At 36.7% G+C, this 19240-nt stretch overlaps 1 protein-coding gene across 7 annotated transcripts in view; it reads right to left on the bottom strand.

Moving 5' to 3' along the window:
• Positions 1–1205: 1205 nt before the first annotated feature.
• LOC122670700 (probable LRR receptor-like serine/threonine-protein kinase At1g06840) overlaps positions 1206–19240 on the bottom strand; it is a 39106-nt gene continuing 21071 nt past the window's right edge. For 4 of the 7 annotated variants that reach the window (XM_043867702.1, XM_043867686.1, XM_043867710.1 and 1 more), the window contains 12 exons: positions 13096–13164; positions 12877–12945; positions 12606–12677; positions 12245–12331; positions 12029–12097; positions 10614–11119; positions 9591–9755; positions 9199–9479; positions 8092–8143; positions 6113–6363; positions 2177–2311; positions 1206–1554 (listed from right to left, as the gene is read on the bottom strand). In XM_043867702.1, the coding sequence (XP_043723637.1) occupies positions 1216–1554; positions 2177–2311; positions 6113–6363; positions 8092–8143; positions 9199–9479; positions 9591–9755; positions 10614–11119; positions 12029–12097; positions 12245–12331; positions 12606–12677; positions 12877–12945; positions 13096–13164 (2095 nt within the window). In that variant the 3' untranslated portion in view covers positions 1206–1215. Of the gene's footprint in view, positions 1555–2176; positions 2312–6112; positions 6364–8091; positions 8144–9198; positions 9484–9590; positions 9756–10613; positions 11120–12028; positions 12098–12244; positions 12332–12605; positions 12678–12876; positions 12946–13095; positions 13165–19240 lie in introns of all 7 variants that reach the window. The other 3 variants (XM_043867670.1, XM_043867664.1, XM_043867694.1) reach the window with 3 other exon arrangements.

Here is a 19240-nt window from a genome sequence, read left to right on the forward strand (position 1 = left end):
AATTCCAACCAAAGATCAAAGAACTCGGGTTTCAACCTAACTGAAACTGAGATTTGGTCGAAACCAGGTTGAAACAAGGTACTTTTTCCCATTCACGGGGAAACCTTGGTTGGAGGGGTTTTTGTCGAGACCAAGTCGACATATGCCTTTCTCAATCAAGATGAGGTATTATATAGGCTTGGTTCAAGATGGTTCAACCATGTTTCAACCGAAACATGGTTGAAACTGTCGATACCGAATCAAAACCACGTACCTTTTAAAATATCCCTCCATCCAGTCTCAAAAACCTGCAAAACTGATTTCGACAAATTTGTACCGAGTTTTCTTTCCATGATTCCAACAAGACATTCAAAGAACTTTTATCAACCATTAAAATCATTATCAATCATTATCAACCATTTCACTCAAACAAGTGGACTCAATTCCTTTGCAATTTTCCACCAAAACTCATAAGGGTTTGTTAATTATTGACAAAATCCCAACTTCCTTGCCTACTTTTTTTTTTTTTGGGAGGAGGGGGGGGGGGGGGTGTGTTAGAAAGACTTCTATTCATTAAAACAAGAAAAGCTCATAGATGTCGGATTACACAATTCCGTCAACCATGAAGTGGAATCTGGCCAAACTATCTTGCTCGCATGAAGCTGGTTTTATTGTATATCCTCTAAACACAACCCCCAACCACCCAAAAAAAAAACATCTTATTTTCCTTTTCTTGGCAATATATTGATATACCTACAAGGGGGGGGAAAAAGTTAGGCCCATAGGACTTGGCATAATATTTATTTTAAAGCTTCTTTATCAAAGAACATCATCACTTGTTATAAAATTATTTAAAAAATCGATTTTATTTGAAGAATTGAAAGAAAAAAAAATGGATTGAATCCCCACACATAATGAATCATAAAGTTGAGATAAGAAACTAATCTTTTCACTGATCAAAATGACAAAGAAGTACCTCTACATGAAATAAATAATAGTTGGTGATAGAAATTACTATTCTATTAAAAAAGAAAAGGGATCTATAAGCAAAATACACACGATGAGCTTCATTGCCCTAGACATGCTATACCATGTACAAGTATAGCAGCAAAATGAGAAATATAACCATTTGTCCTTCTCAACTTGCATCCAAGCATATCTGCAAAAGCTAAAAAGAGAAAGGGTATTGCACTCTTGATACCTAAATTACAGATATGGGGAATTTGCCTTTTCTTTTCAGCGAGGTGCTATGCTAGGGATGACACCACTGACAAGATCACTGCCCGAAACATCGTATGAGACATATTTCGGTACGTGGGCTGATGAAGATGATGGTGTCAAACTTTCAGGATGAGTGGCTGTGGAGTCTGGCAAACTGATATCAGACTCTGAAGTCATAGAAAGTATGTTCTCTAGTTCCCTCACAACATCTGACATTGATGGCCGTTTATCTGTTTCATCTTGGCAACACCTGAGGGCCAAAGCCAAAAACTTTTCCACGCATTCAGAGGAATAAGAGCCCATCTGGTTGTCTATGATTGAAAACACTATACCAGATTTGTATGCCATGTTCACCTAAAATCAATAATAGAGGGAGTATGTAACTATGTTCTGTGCATGAATAACACAGGGAAAAAGGAAATGTATAAAAACAGAATATACAAAAAAAAAAAATTTAATAGCTTCCTAGTCTGTCATGTAAATCTGGAGCACTAAATACACATTTTCCCCTGTGCATGAATAACACAAGGAAAAAGCAAATGTATAAAAACAGAATATCAAAAAAACATAATTAATAGCTTCCTAGTCTGTCAAGTAAATCTGGAGCACTAAATACACATTTTCCCCTTTGCTTTCTAACTCACTACCAGTGTAGTACTATAGTCTTTTCTTTATAACCCATGGATCAAGTGTCTGCTTTTTTAATCCATAGGAGGAGCATCTTTTGGTGTAAGATGAAAGGGAAAGTCTAAATATTGCTAGACAGTACACAATACTAATATTTGTAGCGTACATGAATTACTAGTTTCTATTTACAGATTTAGGAGTCTTCAGTGCAAACTAATAATTCAAAAGTTATGAATAATGGGGAATTTTTCCTCTTTCGTTTCAGTGAATAGGTAGGGAAAATATGCATGTTATCCTTGATGACTACATGAACTGCTTCTGGAATAAAGTCAAAGAAGCAAGAAAGTACCTCACGAACAATGTTTTTACCATGTGTTATTGCTTGCATCCCTGTCAAGAGTTGCAGAAATACAACACCAAGGCTATAGACATCACTCTTAGCTGTTAATGCATGGGTCAAGAAGTATTCTGGATCGAGGTAGCCCTGCATCAAAGATAATGCATTAGAAATTGCATGGGCAATATGGTCAAACTATATTAATCATACCCAACAATATATTGGATGGCATATAGGATTTCCACTGCATTACCCATCAAGACATCACATGTCGTAGATATATACGAAATATTAGGGTGTTTGAAGTAAAAGAAGTTTTAAGGAGGATGAAAGTAGGCAAGGCATAAGGACTAGATGAGGTCCCAATAGAAGTGTGGAAGAGCTTAGGAATTTGTGGTTTATCTTGGCTAACAAAGTTATTTAATAAGATTATGAACACAAGAATGTCAGATGAACGGAGGAGAAGCATTGTGGTTCCGATTTACAAAATAAAGGTCATATTCAGAGCTACAATAACTATAGAGGCATAAAACTAATGAATCATACTATAAAATTATTGAAGAGGGCTATTGAAACCCACCTGAGACAAGAAACTACTATTATGGAGAACCAATTTGGTTTTATGCCAGGAAGATCCATAACAAAAACTATTTACTTAGGAGACTCATGGAAAGATTTAGAGATTGCAAGAAGGATCTCCATATGGTCTTTATTGACCTAGAAAAAACTTATAACAGAGTCCCTAAAGAGTTAATCTGGCAAGGACTATAGAAGAGAAGTGTTTCAAGTATATATGTGGACATAATTAAAGATATGTATGACGGTGTGGTGACTAGTGTAAGAACCGTGGGGGTTCAACTGGTCAAGGTAGTGAATCCCCAACTACAATTGGATTACATCAAGGATCAACTTTAAACCCTTATTTGTTTGCGCTTATCATGGATGATTTAACCAGAGACATTCAAGATGAGGTTCCTTGGTGTATGCTTTTTGCTGATGATATTGTTTTGATGGATGAGACAACAACAGGGATTAATGCCAAGTTGGAGCTATGGAGATCAACCTTAGAATCAAAAAGTTTTAAGATAAGTAAAACGAAGACAAAGTATATGGTGTGTAACTTTAGTTACACTAGGACGAATAATGAGGTGATGAAAATTGATGAGAGGGATTCCACTAAGCGATTATTTTAGATATCTGGGCTCAATCATAAATAAAGAAGGTGATATAGAGGATGATGTTTCATTAGAGAATTAACATAGGATGGATGAAGTGGAGAGGTGCGTCTATTCCTTTTAAAAAGGAAAATTTTATAGGATAGTCATATGACCGGCTATGATGTATGATGCAGAATGTTGGGCAGTTAAGAAGCACAATATAGATAAAACTTAATGTAGTGGAGATGAGGATGTTGAGATGGATGAGTGGCAAAACTAGGAAGGATAAAACACAAAATGATCAAATTAGAGCTGATTTGGGAGTAGCTTCAATACAATGATAAGCTACAAGAAAGTCTTTTGAGGTGGCATAGCCATGTTCAACGAAGGCCTTTGGATGGCTCCAATATGGATGAATGATTTAATTCTGATTCAAGGAAGAGACATGGGCAGACCTAAAATGACCCTAGGAGAAGTGGTGAGGAAAGATATGCATAACTTAGGCCTTGTATCAAGTATGACCTCAAAAAAAGTTGATTGGAGGGCAAGGATCTATGTAGCCGACCCCATTTAATTGGGATAAGGCTGACTTGTTACTACATGATGAATTGCCTGGTCACCTAGAAATCACCAAGGCAGGGTTAGAGATTACCCAATGCACAGGGTGTGTTAAACTTTGCCCTAATTGCAATCAGCATGTTGTAATGGGTCAATGGTTCAATATGCATTAGCATGAGATATTTTAAGAAAATTACCTAGTTGACTCCCATAAAAAACTATGCTAGGCTATAGCCCAAGACACCCAACAACTTAGGTACAGACCTAGTTATACCTTGCATAAGCTGGCACTAAAATATGAAACTAATAAATTGAGCTGGTACACATGCCCCCAGCAAGTGTGTCTTTTCACTACCATTGTGATTGGTGAATGATGAATCACATATCTGTCATTCTTATGCAAGCTTTCCATCTTGAGTTCAGTGTTACTGGATTTTTGTTTACACGTTTGGTTACAAGTACTTATCATTACAATTAACATTTTCTTATATCTCTTTACAGAGTTGTGATCCTAATGGGAAATGGTGAAATTTTTCACACAAAAAATGTCTCCATTGTCCACAGAAATTGGGTGAGAGTTAAATGGCTAAGTCAAGAATCAGGACTTGACATCACATGTTTCTCACTAAAACTTCTCCTGTTTAGAAAACATAGGACTGATTTTTTGCAGAAGACTTTCTTTAAACAAGCCAATGTTTGGGGTGGTCCAATTACACTTTATTTGATTAGATACTTCAGAAAAAGTCCTAAACCCAGTGCAAAGCTCGAAACTGTGGCAATTTTTGTTCAGACTCAAAAGGAAACTAAGATCTAGGTTACCGGAAAGTGCAGGTGGCTGGAAAGGAAAGGTGATCAGGTTGTCGGAGAAGGAAGGCCATCGAGAAAGGCCCACCAGGTTATTCCCCCGAGACCAAGATACTTGACAGGGAGGTCGAGTATAGGAAACTTATATCTACAAAGAATCTAAATATTGAATCTGATCATACTCCGGATTCAGGCCTGTAAGAAAGTCGTAGATGCATTCCATTTCATGCTGATGTTGAAAAGTAATGGCATCAGTGGTGCAAGCCATGGGGACTGGATGATAGAAATCCAATTGTTGCTAGAGAGCATTTAAGGCGGCATAATAGGCTGTCTGGGACAATTTAAAGAAAATTCTTGAGTTTTAACAAAAAATTACAAAGTCAGAATAATCTCCAGTAAACATACTTACAGCGGAATACAAACACATAAGAAGGTATATGTGTACCTCCACTAGGCCCAAACAACCACCTCTTGACATTGCAGCTCAATTTCGATGCTAAGCTTCGTTCTCTGGTTGTCTGGCGTTTCTCTGGCAATCTCAAGGTCACAGAAGTATGGGTTTGAGGCCTCTGCTTTTTGTCTCTCAGTTACACATGCATCAGATGGTATTTTTAGTGTGTTCAAGCAAAGCCAGGACCCAACTTGATATATCCCACCGTAACTTCCCTACCATCAAGGGGAGTTACATAGTGGTTCCAAAAACTGCCACCCATGTTTAGCAATCGACTTTAGTGCTGATGTGCCAATGTTGGACACATCAGCCAACCAACTCAACTCAACTAAGCCTAATTATAATTTCTTGATCTACAGAGAATTCACTGGTTTTTAATTGCGTAGTCCAAAATCTAAATAATAGAAAGTTCAATTCAACGAAGTCTTATCCAACGTCTTGAAGTTTCTAAAGTCAGAAGAATCAAGATTTATAGAAAATTATGATTCACTAAGAACCTGAATGCTTGATAAGTTGCAAGATGGTTAAGCATTGTTACTTGAACTAACTGTATGGAGTCAATACGAACTAAGGGAAAAAAAACATCTCAAAGCACATGTGCGCATGGTTGCATGCTTCAAACATAGAAAGAAAAACTCACAAATATCTCCATCATAAAAAATAGGAAAATTGACTTTTTATAAGGATAACATGTGCGAACGGTTGCAATTTTTGTAGACTTTTCCATGCAAAAAATACAGTATTAATTTTTATAAGTACCTTATATATGGGTATATCTCAAAATTTTCTTCTAATTTCATAATTCTGTATATCTTGTAATTTTATTCTAATTTAATACTACTATCATAGGTTTTGAAAATATAATTTAAGAGAAAAATATATATATATTTCTAAGAAATTTCATGCCAAATTTTCACTACAATGGGATTCTTTACTATTATTTCTACAACCAAAAACATTTTAAAGAGCTGGCTATACCGGGGTGCCTTTCACAACGGTGGATACATGATCAGGTAAAGTTCCTTCATCATTTGGAACTGGTGCAAGCCGTGAGAGTCCAAAATCTGCAACCTTAGCATTAAGTTTCGAGTCAAGAAGTATGTTGCTAGCTTTGATATCCCGGTGGAAGATAGGAGGGTCTGCTTCAGTGTGAAGATAAAGGATGCCTTTTGCAGAACCCAATGCAATGTGCAACCTTGTAACGAAACTCAGACTATCTTTTGATTTAGCTGTCATATAAATCACAACGATAGGCTTAGATATTATTTCATTCATTAAAAGGGATATTTAACTGATGAATTTTGAGTGCCTTAAGTACTGTTTCACCTTTCAAAAGAGGGGGGAAAAAAAAAACTAGTTTCTGTCCTTTTTTTCCTTTATTTTTTAATAAAAAGCCATTAAAGTGGAGAGAAGCAAGAATAGGCATACAAGAATAAATTTTCACAAGACTACACTATTACCAAAAAAAGATTTCGTATTGCTAATTTTTGGGGCCATTATACAGAGCATATGGCAAGCAGAAATGATAGAAGTTTAATGAAACATGTTCTTCTCATGAAATGCAAAATATGCACAAGGATAATATAATCTAGTGGGCTCCCCCCATTGAATTAAACGGTATTTGGTATTACTTCAATGAAGAATCAATGAGGCTCCTTTTCGGTATAGCTGACTGACTGTCGACTAATATGCATTTTTATGACCTGTTTTTATTGTAGCAAGGAATAAAATCTCATGATTTATCATCCCCCCCCCCCCCCCCCCAAAAAAAAAAAAAAAAAAAAGATAAGAAACTTAGTTATGGTAAGGTTTTCATGCACGGCCACATGAGAGAGGGAATGGGTTATGATGCGTAAATAGGGGGTTTGGCATTTTGATGGCCTCATGTGAGGGGAGGGGATACAGGACCGTGCATGGTGCACGGCCGTGCACCTAGTTATTGTATCATTTGGCAGCCATTTTATTCTACATGTTAACCTTCCCCATTATAAGTTTTTTCATCTAATAAAAACAAATGAAATGTGTCTTTGTTTTCAAGTAAGAGTGCATGAAGATGTGGTGAAACCCAGTTATTCATATGAAGACCCTTTTTTAACAGATGATTTAAAAATCTGGTCAGAGACCCCTTCCAACACCCGCCCACCCAAACTTAAGAAGAAAGAAAGAAAATGAACTCTATATTCCACATAAAAAAATTATTTAAAAAAAAAAAAAATCAGATTTCTTAATCTGGCTTCAATTATTATTAGGGGCTGATAAGGTTTACAAGGGGTGGTAAACTTTGCAAGTTCATAACTTGTCACTTGGCAAACAATTTTTCACTAACATTTAGGTAGGTCCATGTTATAAAGGGCTCTTCACCCATCTCATTAATCAAATTTCAACACAAAATGAGCACGCTATATGGGTTAAAAGTGCCGCCAAAGTTGTAAAAAAAATTACAAGAATTCCACAAATTGATAACTTTAAATCATGATTGGACCCACATTATATGCTAGTATTGGATCTTAAAATTTACCAATGAGATAGTTACAAAATCCCCTATAATGTGGACTCACCCATGAACACCATTTCAAAAGGTGAGATTTCCGATTATTATTGATATAATTGGTATTAAACAAATGTTTGAAGTTCTCATTTCTCAATAGGGGTTTTTTATCAATATCCAATTGAGACTTTAGGCTTTTGATGACTTGATGACTAGGATTCAATATAAACATGTTTGATGTGCTAAATCAAAGTCTGACAAGACAGATGCATCTGCTGGGTACGCTAGTATTGAACACACTGGTATTCTCTTTCAACATATCCTCCACCAATGAATCCATAGTGTTTTTTAGTTAACCACATTAAAATTAATCTGGAAAGAATTGATTGCTTAGCAAAGGACGTACGATGGAAAGGGTTAAACACAATGAAAAATTGACAAAACCATGGAATTGGTGTAGAAATTTTACCAGAAAGCCAATCCCGTAGTGTGCCATTAGGCATGTATTCATAAATCAGCATCTGGGCCAAGAACATAAGTGGCTAATGTTAATTTTTTTTTCCTTCAAAATACAGAATAAACTCTCTACAAAATACAAAAATCAACCACACCTCAATGTTTAATTCCTAGGATGTATAATAGAGAAATCTCGCCATACCAGAAGAACAAACTTACCATAACTGAAGTTTTGCAATAAAATAATTATGCCAATATTATATTGTAGCTAGGAAAAAAATGAGTGTTCAAATAAACTGTTAAACTTTACCAGTAACCTAAATCAGAAACTATGCTTTAAATGTCTCCTATAAAGACCATGTAGAGAGCTATACTGAGCCTTTTGAAATATATAAATCCCCCCAAATGCAGAAAATGCCTCTTTCCCTAACATAGTGTCAGATTGTATCAGGCATGATAGAACATGATGAAAGGAGTAACTTCAGAATCTGAACCATACTTTAAATGTCTCCTATAAAGGCCATGTAGAGAGCTATAGTGAGCCATTTGAAATATGTAAATCCATCCAAATGCAGAAAATGCCTCTTTCCCTAACATAGTATCAGAATGTATCAGGCATGGTAGAACATGACGTAAGCAAATTAATGTGGAGAGTGATTTGGTAATTATGAAACCATATTTATTACTGGTTCTATACTCTGATATTGTCACAGAGAAAATAGTGGAGAGTGATTTGGTAATTATGAAACAAGATATTCACCAAAACTTCCTTGTATTTGCATAGTAGCCAGAATCTAAGGCTGTTAGGCTACTCAGTCTCGATATCTCACTAAATTAGACTTCATCACCATTTTACAGCTATGCTAACTAAAGAATTTATTTTTTCACTTATTTCACACGTCTAAATATCCCATCAGATGATGGTTTATCTCTCCCCGTCATCTGTCATATTCTTCCAAATCATGTCTGAAATCATGAATCTACAACCAGTTGTCACAAACAATTAATGTAGGTGATATAAATCCATAAGAAAGGTGTAGAATTTCAAAATTTTAGACCTCTTCTTTCCAAGGGTGGTACAATATAGACAAAAAGTTGTCCATAAAGCAATGTGGGATACCTGTTCCCCTTCTTCATCACAATATCCAAGCAAAGAAACCAGGTTTCGGTGATGCAACCTTGACAAAAATTCTATTTCTGTTAAGAATTCCTTTTGACCTTGTAAGGAACCTTCCTGTGCACGCTTTATGGCCACAATTGTTTTGTCTGGTAGGATCCCTTTGTAAACCTTCCCATAACCTCCTTGACCAACTTGAGATGAGTCACTGAACTTATCTGTAGCGAGCGCCATTTCTTTTAAAGTGAAGTCCTTCACGCCATCAATTTTGATTAAACTTGACGCTGCAATGAGTGAAACTATTACCTTAAAATCATTGCTAAAAGTAAACAGTATTAGATGTTTGGCTCGCTATAATTATACATACATCTAACTTCAATAATACAATAACTTACATGCTCGTCGTTTTCTTGACAAGTGATGGTAGCTTGTCGCCTGTCTTCTTATGATAAGAATTGCAAAGAGACCAGTTATTGAAACTACACAAGCAACTGACCCCAATACAATGCCAGTCAATGCAACATTGCTTATCCCTGAGCTTTGGGACGACTCAAAAACCACTGTAACAATAAGAAGAATCATGTAATATGTACATGTAAAGCTAACTGTTCTTACTCTCGGGGAATCTATTCCCTCGTTTTCACATTTTTCTGCATGTAAATTTTTGTGTAAGAACTGATTTTTTTTAATAAAAAAAAATAAGTAAAAAAACAAATTAGATGAATTCATATGTCATAAGCCTTTTGGCCAATTTACTTTAAAGAAACATAAAGGTATTAAAAGATGAATGGCCATATCTACAAAAATTTAAGAAAAATGCCAGGCTTGAAATGGTTCCGACTTCCGAGGACATTTTTGTAAAAAAAACATTAAAAACCCTGAAGTTCCTAAAACAATAATGATAAGCATCTGGAAAATCAAAAACTACAAATGCTTCCTTCATTTTTGTTTTCTTATTTCTGTCTACTTTGACAGAAACTCTACCAAGTGATAGTTGAAAATAAATATCCCCGATAATAATATCCAAAGTTCATTGATCACTTGCAATGATGATATTACACAAGCAAAAGAACAAACTAGATACAACACTTCATTAAAACAATGAAAGTTTTGTCCACCAATAATACTACAGCATTCTCTAACTGTCCAAACATGAGGCGCTTATAAACATTATGCTATATGTTATGTTCATTCCAATGCTATCAACATTATGGGCTTCAAATATGACCAATGGTACTTTTGTGCAATGAAAATGTTGTGGTTTTTCAGCATTCATATGAAAAAGAATGTCAATTTGAGTTCCTTAAGAAATCAGAAATGAGCAATTTAATAAAATTTATGCTCAAGAAGGTTCTAGTCATCAAAAGTAAAGGATACTTTCTCAGCTTTAACTTGAAAATATGGCCTTGAAAACATACCATTAGAATAAGGCGACAAAAGAGTAAAGTTGAGCAGATCATATGGCCCAAAAAAGTTGTCAGTAGGAAATTCCCATGTCATAAATTTGTGCCTGACTCGTAGAACTTCACTCGTATTAAATATATTTGAGGGGTACATAGGGAAAATCCTCAAGTCCATCCTTAGCCTGGGACCTGGTTCCCAGAAGGAAAAATGAACAAAAATTTGATAATGATCCAAATTGAGGGAACTAGCCAGGTACATCTCAAATTGATCTTCATAAGGAGGAAAATATGAGAAGCTGGGACTCTTTAGTCGATAGTCAATATGAAGAGGGGCTGCACAAAAGCATTGCACAGGAGATTCGGGGACATATTCATAGGAATCTGTAGGACATGATTGGATCAAACAAACACTTGATTGGTTGATTGAGTTGGAACTTGCATTGTTGGCTCCAACTTCATATCCACAGAAGTAGGCTATGTTTGCTTGACTTGCATTTTTACAGAGAGGATTGCCATGAAGCCTGAAGAACAAAGATCAGTCTCAAAATTGGTCAATAAAAAATGACAGGAGGATCAAGAATTTAAAAAACAATCTGCTACAAGTAGTTTTCTTCAACATCAGAAAGCATTAGAAGTATTCTAATACTCATTCAAACTGGCCAAGTAAGCCCATCACACATGACCAAATCAGGGCTGTGCGGCTGAGCCAACTTAGCAACCCAGTTAACAATTAGAAAACAGAAAGCTTCCACTGACACTTTCAGATCAACGTAGATCAATCAAACCTGGTAACTGCTAGGATCCTTAATTAACTCTTCTGTTAAGTAAAGTGGGAAAACCCACGAAATACCACTTGGGTGGTCCAACCCAAAACCTTAAGGCATTACGTGGAGATGACCGAAGGGTACATTAAGGCACATCCAAGGTCCTAGATAACCGATGTGTGACTACACCTTTATAACTTCCAACATCTCAATGTTCTCCCTCATGAATAGACCTGGCTCTGATACCATATTACATAAAGTGGGAAAGCTCACGAAATACCACCTAGGGGTCAACATAAAACCTTAAGCCATTAGGTCGAGATGGTCCATGGCACATCCAAGGTCCCAAATAACCGATGTGGGACTACACCTCTATAACTATCAATACCTCAACATCTTCACTTTGAATCATTCACTTACCAGAATTTTCAAATGAATGATGAGTCTTGGTTCACCGTTCATGAGCCTTGAGAAGAACAATAAGCCAAAGATATATTTAAATATTCTAACTTTTTTTATAGATAAAAACATTTAAGCTTTCCCAACATTTACTGTTCCCTATCCATATTTTCTCAAAATAAGAAAAATTACAGAATGAGACAAAATGCTAGAACCCAAAAAGCCTAAAAAATAAATTGAAGATGTTGTCTATGAAAGGAAAGATACCTTATGCTGACATTTGCAGGAGGATTACAATCCCCCAAAATGTTCGAAAGAGAATTGTTTTCAAAATCCCTGCAGATTCGAAGTAAACAGGGAGGGGGGGGGGGAACATGATAATCAATCAATTCCACATAGAATTTTTCTAACATGGAAATGAACTTCACCCTAATTAATGTGTTAGGGAAAATATAAAATGATATTTTTGTTTGTAAGCCTTACAGTGTGAGTCTTGCGGTCGGACCAAAGGTCATATTCTGCCAAATGGTAGAAGAAATAGAGCCACTCAACAAGTTGTTCGCAAGTGAACTGTGATAATACATCATTGCCCACTCCATTAAAAAGTCAAAGCAACAGGACTCCAAATTCCAACAACTATGAATTATTCTACTATGTTAAACTACAATATAATTGTAGTCAACTTCCATGAAAATAAACTTCCAAAGCCACCATACAGAACTCAAAAATTAAGAAACAGCAGATTTAGACTTAGCAAACACTTCAAGAATACTGAAAAATAATCAAAAAATTATAAACATGGGCCATAAATCAATAAAAGTAAAATGTAAAAGGATCATCTCACAGGTTCTGCAGTTTAGGAAGATCTGAGAAATTTGCAGGTATTGACCCAGTAAGATGGTTGTTTGACAAATCACTGCAGAAGACAGTTGTTTGATATAACTTAGAGGTCAAGAAGATCAGATATATGATACCTTAATGAGATTCATAGCAAGTATTTGATATAATTTTTCATTTACTCAAGGATAATATGTCAAGGAGGTTCAAGTCAACAAGAAGGTAATAGATAATGTTGAAGAATGCGTTTACAAGACGATATCTGTTAGCAGACGTACATAGTCCTGATATGAATAGATAGCCTATTTGATGGTATGGATCCAGTCAAATTATTCCAGCTAAGATCTCTGTCACACACAAAACCCAGTAACAAGTTAACAAATGGTAGTCATTAGTTACTTATAAAGCATAATTGCTAAAACACAAGAAACTGCCAAAAGCTTTAAATTCCTTCAGAGGCTGATATGTGCACAGCACTATATTCAACATTAACTTACAAATAGTGAAGGCTTTTCATCCCACTTAAATCAGGAATAGAACCTTGCAAACCGCAGTTCCTAAGACTTCTGCATAGCCAGAAAAAGAAAATAAGCAATAATATAAGCACTATCTGCAAACAGGTTTTGTGAATTAGTAGATTTTAGGACAATCATCACAGCAAAACATTTAAATCCTCTAGGAATGTTAAATAGATGATCAGTTTATTGATAATGATGGCATATAGTATCAATTATGCTTAGACATGCACAGGACATTAGGATTAAGGGAACTATTTCCTGGAGATCAGGCTCATAAGAAACTCTCTTTTTAATTACGTCAGATTGGAGTTAGTTGTGAAGCCAATGCACATATTCCATTCTAATACAATCAGCCTCATCAAGTCTTCTTCCCATAGTAAATAAATACTCAGGTTGTTATCCAGTAATGGTAAACAATAAGGAACATATAAATGGGAAGAATCAAACAATATTCACATTTTTCTCTTTCCTTCTTTTCTTCCTACCTGTGCTGCTTTCTTTCACTTTCATCTTGTACACATGAACCATGTGTTGGATATATGTGTCCATCAATACCTAATTGAGCGTGTTAACTTCCATTATCATTTTATGTGTGATGTGTTGTCCTAAGGTTATACCTTATAGTGTTCACGACTAAGAACTATTTGGTCATAAGGTTGCCACGTTGCATATTTCTTAGAATGTGATTCAAGAATATAGACGTGAGCATTCATATTGTATGTGTGTTGGACATAATCATTACAAGAATCTTGTATGGATAACCGTCAGTTGTTTATGCAACAAGAATCTTTGATAGTTGATTTTGTCCCCATGCCTGAGAGATCTCTAACGCTGCAAGTATACTTGTGCGTCTTGGTGTGCCAAATGTCAATGATTGATATGTACTTTGGCTATATATCGGTAGGCAAAATTCATGATGTGCATCTGTGAGTGGAAGAGATACTCAACATGGAATCCACTTCCCGGTAAAGGAGAATATCCTAAGAGAATTTACAGACAATGATTTGACGAAATCCAAGCTCGGTGGCAGTTTTGTAAATAGTTTGTGAACGTATTAATTATTATAAATTTCATAAATGCTTTATGTCCAATCAATGGTCAAGATTAACTATACTAGATGTTTCAATGGATTAGGGTTTTCAACAATTGTATTTTCCATATCCGAAAATCTGTTATGTGATGTTAAAGTGGAAGTAGTTAAATACTTAAATGTAATGTTTTCTATCACTCAGGGCTTTACATGTTATTTCCAACTATTGCTACACTTATTAATTAGTGTTATTTACTGGATAAATAATACTAAATATTGTAGATGAGTTAGACTCCCTTTGTGCAACCTCAATGGACACACCCTATAAGGTCACACCAATTAGCTGGTACACTCAGCATGGGAGGCTGTCAGATGGTATTCTATAAATACATAGCTAGGGAGGAGAGAGACACACTACATCACTATTAGTCATCTCTCCTTCTCCAGTTCTTCTCTCTCCTCTCTCTCAAGTTAGAGAGCTAGGGTTTGTGAAACCCTGATTCTGGGAAGAACATCTCCGCTGCGTTGATCTCCGTTGCCTGCAGAGTAGTCAGTTCAAGTGCTGCAATCCTTTGGAGGACCTGCACTTGTGGATTTTGAGGTAACCCTAAACCCCATTGTATGTACTCATTCAAACCTATATTGCATGTTTTGTTGAGACATTGCATGTCTATGTTTGTTGACATGTTTGTTTTTTGTGATTTCATACTTGTGTTCATAAGTGAAAAAGATTACTCTTATTGGTACACCTAATCTCTCTTAAGTCTCATAGTGTGCAAAATGGTTTGTATTCATTTGCATGATGAAGAGAAGCCAAATAGTACGATCATGCTTTCGCCAACAAAACTAAGTGTGAAGATCGTCCGGTACATTCATCAAGTGGGTCAAGAGCTTCAAGAAGTCTATCAAATGGACGTACCTCTTAGATTTTGGATTATTTGTACTGTTTCTTGTTTATCTTTTTGTAATCCTGAGCATGCTAGTATAGTGTTAACCCAAAAGGACCTAACCCTAACCATATTGGTATATCTTTTCTTCGACCTTTTGGGAAACCGTTTTCAGGTGACCACATGACCTAAATTGGGTATTTATGACTTAAAACATGTTAAAGTTATATTTGAAAAATATGTTGTCTAAATATACATTCAAAATCTGGCCTGAGGAGCATCCAATTGTGGAGCAGCCTTATGCCAAGGGTAGGATCGGGCAGGGTCAAGGAGGAAGAAGAGCACTCAATCACAAGATTGGAACTCGCAAGCTCCTCTAAAACTCTCCAATGGAGGTCAAATTCAATATTATTCAAAATCTGCCTTCCCTTATTAGAGTAGATCCTTTTATAGGATTCCCAAAGCCCAATCTCAATCCCTAAGCCTAAGATTGAGTTTTACTAAAATAAGAACATACTAAATAAAAACATAGCATATTAGGTAAAACTAATCAAGGATAGGATTAGAAGACAATCAACTGTAAATCAGCCAAGAAAGGATCCTTGATTGCAGTTAGAATCCAATTAGCCAAGTTGGGCTCTTATTCTCTTAGATCTTCTAAGGATCTTAGGGTGGTTGAGCTGGACTTCCACGTCCTCCACTGCTGCCTCTATGCCTGCATCATTCCCTCCTGGTTTAGAATAATTCAACCTCGAATTTAAGTCACCATCTTCAGATGTTCGCCTTCTACCAGGATCAAATGGAAACCAGACCAAATCATTGGTGATAGTGATATCTCCAATAGAATATAATAGAATTTGTAACTCAACTTCAGATTTGATGGTGATAGCAATTGAGATGTTCACGGCTTGAAGAAATGAGGCATTAAAATATGGCTTGTTGACGATGTGTATACCGTGAACAAATTAAAGTACAAACGGGAAAGAAATAACGGCCAAATACGGATCATCATACATATTGATAATGTCGATCCATTGGAACGTGTCTCCATTCGTCTTCTTCGCAACATTGTCAACCAATAAGTAAAGAAAGTTGCATAGTTGCAATGGCTCCAAATATTGATCTTGATACGGTGTTGTGTTCATCATTTCCTTCACGAAAAAATCTCTAAAAACAGAAACTGATACGCATGATGGAACCAAATCAAAGACTTGAGAGGTGATCTCCTTGATGGGAAGATCGGTGGTTGTTGGGATTGCTTCTTTGCAAGGAAAACAATCACTTACATTTAATGATGCTGGCTCACCGTGTTGTGCTTCTAAAATAGAATCAGGTTCAAGGCTTTCAAAACCCCCATGTTCGTTGACGTACTCATCCTGATACTCGTCAAACTTGGGAGGTTCTCTCCAATCAACCTGGGTGACGAATCGATCGTCAGTAGCTTGTTGGCAAAGTTGTCGATTCTCCACTCCAAGGTTGATCTTTTCAGCTGGATTTGTGTGGTCGCCTTTCAACTTTCGAAACCATTCGACCTCTCGCTCCTCCTGAGCATGTCGTTGTAGTGGTCTCATAGCAAAAGCACATCTTTCGTCTTCCGATGAGGGTGATTGACTGCCTGTGGTGTTATCCGATCTACTGGAATGACGAGATGAGGTTCGCAAACGCTCCATCTCAAGATTCATTGCAGCAATCTGTTGACGTAGTTGAGCATTCTTGTCTCTCAATGTAACGTCCTCTATGTGACTAGTGTGATCTCCCCTACGCTTGGGAGCCATACTTGTTGCACCCTGCTTTGGCTCTGATACCATAAATGGAGCAGCCTTGTGCCTAGGGTAGGATCGAGCAGGGTCAAGGAAGAAGAAGAACACTCAATCACAAGATTGGAACTCGCAAGCTCCTCTGAAACTCTCCAATGGAGGTCAAATTCAATATTATTCAAAATCGGCCTTTCCTTATTACAGTAGATTCTTTTATAGGATTCCCAAAGCCCAATCTCAATCCCTAAGCCTAAGATTGAGTTTTACTAAAATAAGAACATAATAAATAAAAACATAGCATATTAGGTAAAAACTAATTAAGGATAGAATTAGAAGGCAATCAACTGTAAATCAGCCAAGCAAGGATCCTTGATTGCAGTCAGAATCCAATTAGCCAAGTTGGGCTCTTATTCTCTCAGATCTTCTAAGGATCTTTGGGTTGTTGAGCTGGACTTCCACGTCCTCCACTGCTGCCTCTATGCCTGCATCAGATAGCTTCACCGGTTTGCCGGTTTGTATCAGATCCATTATACCTAAGAGCTTTGGGAAGCAACCGGCTCGCCGAAATTCATCTGGCAGCTAAGGCGGTTCGCTGGTGTCAATCCGGTTATTGTAGCAACAGCTATATGTGGCTTTTCTCAACAGTTATATGAGCAAGCGGTGCCAATAGGCGAATGCTCAAAAATGTATTTGTTGGACACCTTTTTGTGCACAGTTTTTGGCCCCCTTTATAGGAGAGGATTAAGGAGTTTTTAAAAGAAGTCTTGAGTCATTAGTTAGAACACCCTTTGGGGTGATATTTTGAAAGACAATGTGGGTCAAGTTTGGAGGATCTCAAATGCACCATGAGCCAAAATTGGTGAAATGATTCAAGAGATCTTGAAGAGAAGAACCAAGCCACATGAGCTTCAAAAGGAAGATTAGCCTTCAAGAGGTAGATGATTTGTTATGAGCTCAATTTGTCTACCATCCTTAGAGAGGAATTTGTATGTGCTTAACTTGTGTATCTCCCTACAAAGAAGGATTATGTATTGAGCTTGTAGTTTGTATATCCGCCTTCTAAAGGCATCAATTTGGTTGAGTTGAAGAACTCGACAATATGCTTAATTGGAGTATTATTTAGGTTTGGTGTGAGCCATTGAAACATCATGTAAGGTTAAGTGTGAATCTTGAAATACTCACGTTTGGTGCACTAAAGAGAAGCACCAGTTTGATGGTGAGCCATAAACCATTTGGTTAGTTGTAAGCCCATAAAACAATAGTGGTTTGTAGTGAGCCATATAAAACTACCTTGTACAGGTTTCTTTGCTACCCAGTAAAGTAATTAAGTTAGCAGAATTCCAAGTGTGATCTTGGGAGTAGATGTAGGCAAGGTTACCAAACCACTATAAATGTTTGTGTCTCCCTCTCTCTTTTGTTATTTTTACCACTTACTTTGTAATATTGTATGATAGGGTGTTGAGTTCAAGCTTGTCTATTGCTTCCACTAAGTTGTTCGAACTCTTAAGTATTAATTGGCAAATGTTTTAAAATGGCTAAGATTTTTATAATGTCCAATTCACCCACCCTCTTGAGTTGTCTCACGATACAACACATTTTACAGTGCAAGAATGCAAAATTTTTGTTAGGCATTCCCCACCGCAAATTTTTGTTGGCATCGAGGTTAACTAGTTATTGGTAGAAGAGTGGTAGGACAGGCTGTAGAACTCTCTAGAATTCACAATGTACAGTATCATTCCTAGTGTTAATTAGAAACTTCAAACATGCCAATTTTATCAAACATACGAACTTGCCCCGTATTTTAAAGTTTCTTTTTCTTTTTGCATGATATTTGTCTTGAGAAATTCTGATTTTTTAGTCATTTCCATCCATTTGAAGTGCAAGTATTAGGTCCCCCCCCCCCCCTTTCACTGTTTTAAGCAGTAGTATATATCAGTTAGCTTCGATGCCAGAAGATATTGATCACTTATTCTTTTCCCGTCTCTTTTCTAGGAAGCTTTGGGAGGGTGTGGTTCTCAAGATTTGGCCTTCCCCAAGGCAGATTTGGTTTATTTATCAGGAGTGGCAGTGGGTCATTTCCCACTTTAGTAGTAGTTCTGTTTGTGATATCATTGGCCGTTTAGTTTTTTATGCTGCAATATACCATATTTGGTGAGAGCGCAGCAAAAAAAGATGGACTTCCTCCAAGATGCATCACCAGATTTGGGCCTCTATTAGTTATGATATTAGGCAGAATGCTCTCATGATCCTTCCCCCCCTGTTCTCTCTGTGCGGAACCAGCTTATTGTTTCTTCCTGGGATATCCCACTTCGGTTCCCCCACCCCTAGATTTCCATTATTTGTTTGTGTTTTTAGGTGGGGTTTGTCTTGGCTGTTTTGATTGGGTTTGGTGCTTTCTCTTTTGCTTGACCAGTAGTGCTTGTTGATTTTGTTCGGCTTGTTCGGCCTTT

Source organism: Telopea speciosissima, chromosome 1 (genome assembly GCF_018873765.1).
Source record: "Telopea speciosissima isolate NSW1024214 ecotype Mountain lineage chromosome 1, Tspe_v1, whole genome shotgun sequence".
Lineage (NCBI taxonomy): Eukaryota > Viridiplantae > Streptophyta > Magnoliopsida > Proteales > Proteaceae > Telopea > Telopea speciosissima.